The sequence below is a fragment of the Quercus suber genome, unplaced genomic scaffold, assembly GCF_002906115.3.
Source record: "Quercus suber isolate HL8 unplaced genomic scaffold, Cork oak 2.0 scaffold_10, whole genome shotgun sequence".
NCBI classification, from domain to species: domain Eukaryota; kingdom Viridiplantae; phylum Streptophyta; class Magnoliopsida; order Fagales; family Fagaceae; genus Quercus; species Quercus suber.
In genome coordinates this window covers 2,239,395-2,241,424 of record NW_027069476.1, presented here as the reverse complement: position 1 = coordinate 2,241,424, position 2,030 = coordinate 2,239,395, and the positions used below count along the sequence as shown (strand labels likewise).

At 36.2% G+C, this 2,030-nt stretch overlaps 1 protein-coding gene across 1 annotated transcript; it reads left to right on the top strand.

The window, feature by feature from the left end:
• The first annotated feature begins 730 nt into the window (after positions 1 to 730).
• LOC112039691 (uncharacterized) lies at positions 731 to 1,669 on the top strand. The gene has a single exon (XM_024072587.2). The coding sequence runs from the start codon at positions 1,062 to 1,064 to the stop codon at positions 1,536 to 1,538; it is 477 nt and encodes a 158-aa protein (XP_023928355.1). The 5' UTR covers positions 731 to 1,061; the 3' UTR covers positions 1,539 to 1,669.
• Positions 1,670 to 2,030: the final 361 nt, after the last annotated feature.

The window sequence follows — 2,030 nt, the reverse complement described above, 5'->3', positions numbered from 1 at the left end:
GCATTATGGTAACTTACTTATATTTTGTCTGAGCATTTTTTTTTTTCAAGGGCGAGTGGAATTTGTTGGTGCATGTCTCATGCATTCTCTCATTTTATCTCATGAGCTCAATTTTTTTGTAGGATCAAGTCTTCAAGATCATCTATGACTTGAAAGTCTACAATAGCTCAATTAGAGTAGAAACACTCATGTTTGTTTGTTAGGTCCCTAATTTTAAATTACGGTGTAATTATTTTTATTATAATTTAATTAAGTGCGGAACAAAAAAGATATGCAATAAATCGAAACATTACTCTTAAGGAATAAGCAAGGACAATAAGCAATAAATATAAAGGTTAAAGTGTAGGAAAGAGAGATATAAACATAATATAATATCAAGATGTGTTATTAAAGAGAAAATTAAAGTTTTTGGCAAATAACTTTTGCGGTCCTTTAAGTCAAAATTGATTTACTAATGAATAAGTAAAAGTTTATGAATATCAAAAGATCTTTTTTTCTGTGACTCTCTAAGTCGAAATTGATCTATTAATGAATAAGTTGGAGTTTACGAATATTAAAAAGACCTTTTAAGCTTAATCTATTTAATGTACTTAAGTTTTTCAAACTCTAGTTATAAATGAATTTTTCAGAGTCTTGTCTTTACTAATTATTTGAATTTCACAATTTCATTTGATTGCATTTAGGTTTCTTTGCAAGTGTGTTAGTGGAAGCTGACTCATTTTTTTTACAGCTGTCGTATTTTTATTGGTTGGTAGTACTGGGAGGACCAGGTCAGCAGTCCTCCCGGAGATTCTAATAATTTCTCGTAGTCCAGGACCATCTAAGAATTTCCCCAAACGAATAGTACAATACACGTAGCACATACCACAGCGTGGTAGAACCTTCCAGCACCGCCTCTCCCATATCTTTCCAGCACCTTCTAGCATCAAGTTCCAGTACTTTTTACACCTTATAAAACCATCAACGCCGACCTCTCTCCCTATCAACTTCAAACAACACAAACACCCACAACAATACCTTTCAAAATTTCATCTCAGAATCCAGAAACATCACAGCAAAAGATGAAGAAAACGACGAAGCCCATTGTCGACGACAAGAAGGAGGAAGCAGTGACAATCCGAGCGGTGAGCGGCGACGAGGAAGGAAGAAAGAGAGTAGAGAAAACCGAAGTGAACACTCACAAGATAGACACTCTCAAGTACGTAGAGAAGAAGCTGATGGACAAGGGTGTGCTACGCATGGATCGACACCCAGCTGATGGGATAGGAATTGGGAAGCCACCACCGAAGTCTGGACATGGCGGCAAGTACACGTGGGAAGGCCCCGATGATATAGCTGAGAGCGAGTTGTCAGAAGTGCCTCCTGCGATAGATGAGAAGGACCCAAACTATGTTGACGAGGAAGAGGAGGAGAAGATTTTGAAGGGTGAGAAGAGTGAGGTGGCGGGCTTGGTTGTTGGGGTTGTGGAGGTACCTAAGGTTGTTGAGGAAAAAAAAGGGGTTGCTAGAATTGAGGTTGATCCTCACTTGAATGTTTGAGAAATTTTGGAATATGTGAGTTTGTGAAGGTTCACCTGGTTTTGCATATGTTTTGTTTTGTTTTTGTTTCGTTGGTCTAACATGGGTTGTAAGGGAATGAAGTAATTAATGGTATTTTAACTTTGTGTTAAGCATTATGGTAACTTACTTATATTTTGTCTGAGCATTTTTTTTTTCAAGGGCGAGTGGAATTTGTTGGTGCATGTCTCATGCATTCTCTCATTTTATCTCATGAGCTCAATTTTTTTGTAGGATCAAGTCATCAAGATCATCTATGACTTGAAAGTCTACGATAGCTCAATTAGAGTAGAAACACTCATGTTTGTTTGTTAGGTCCCTAATTTTAAATTACGGTGTAGTTATTTTTATTATAATTTAATTAAGTGCGGGACAAAAAAGATACGCAATAAATCGAAACATTACTCTTAAGGAATAAGTAAGGACAATAAGTAATAAATATAAAGGTTAAAGTGTAGGAAAGAGAGATATAAA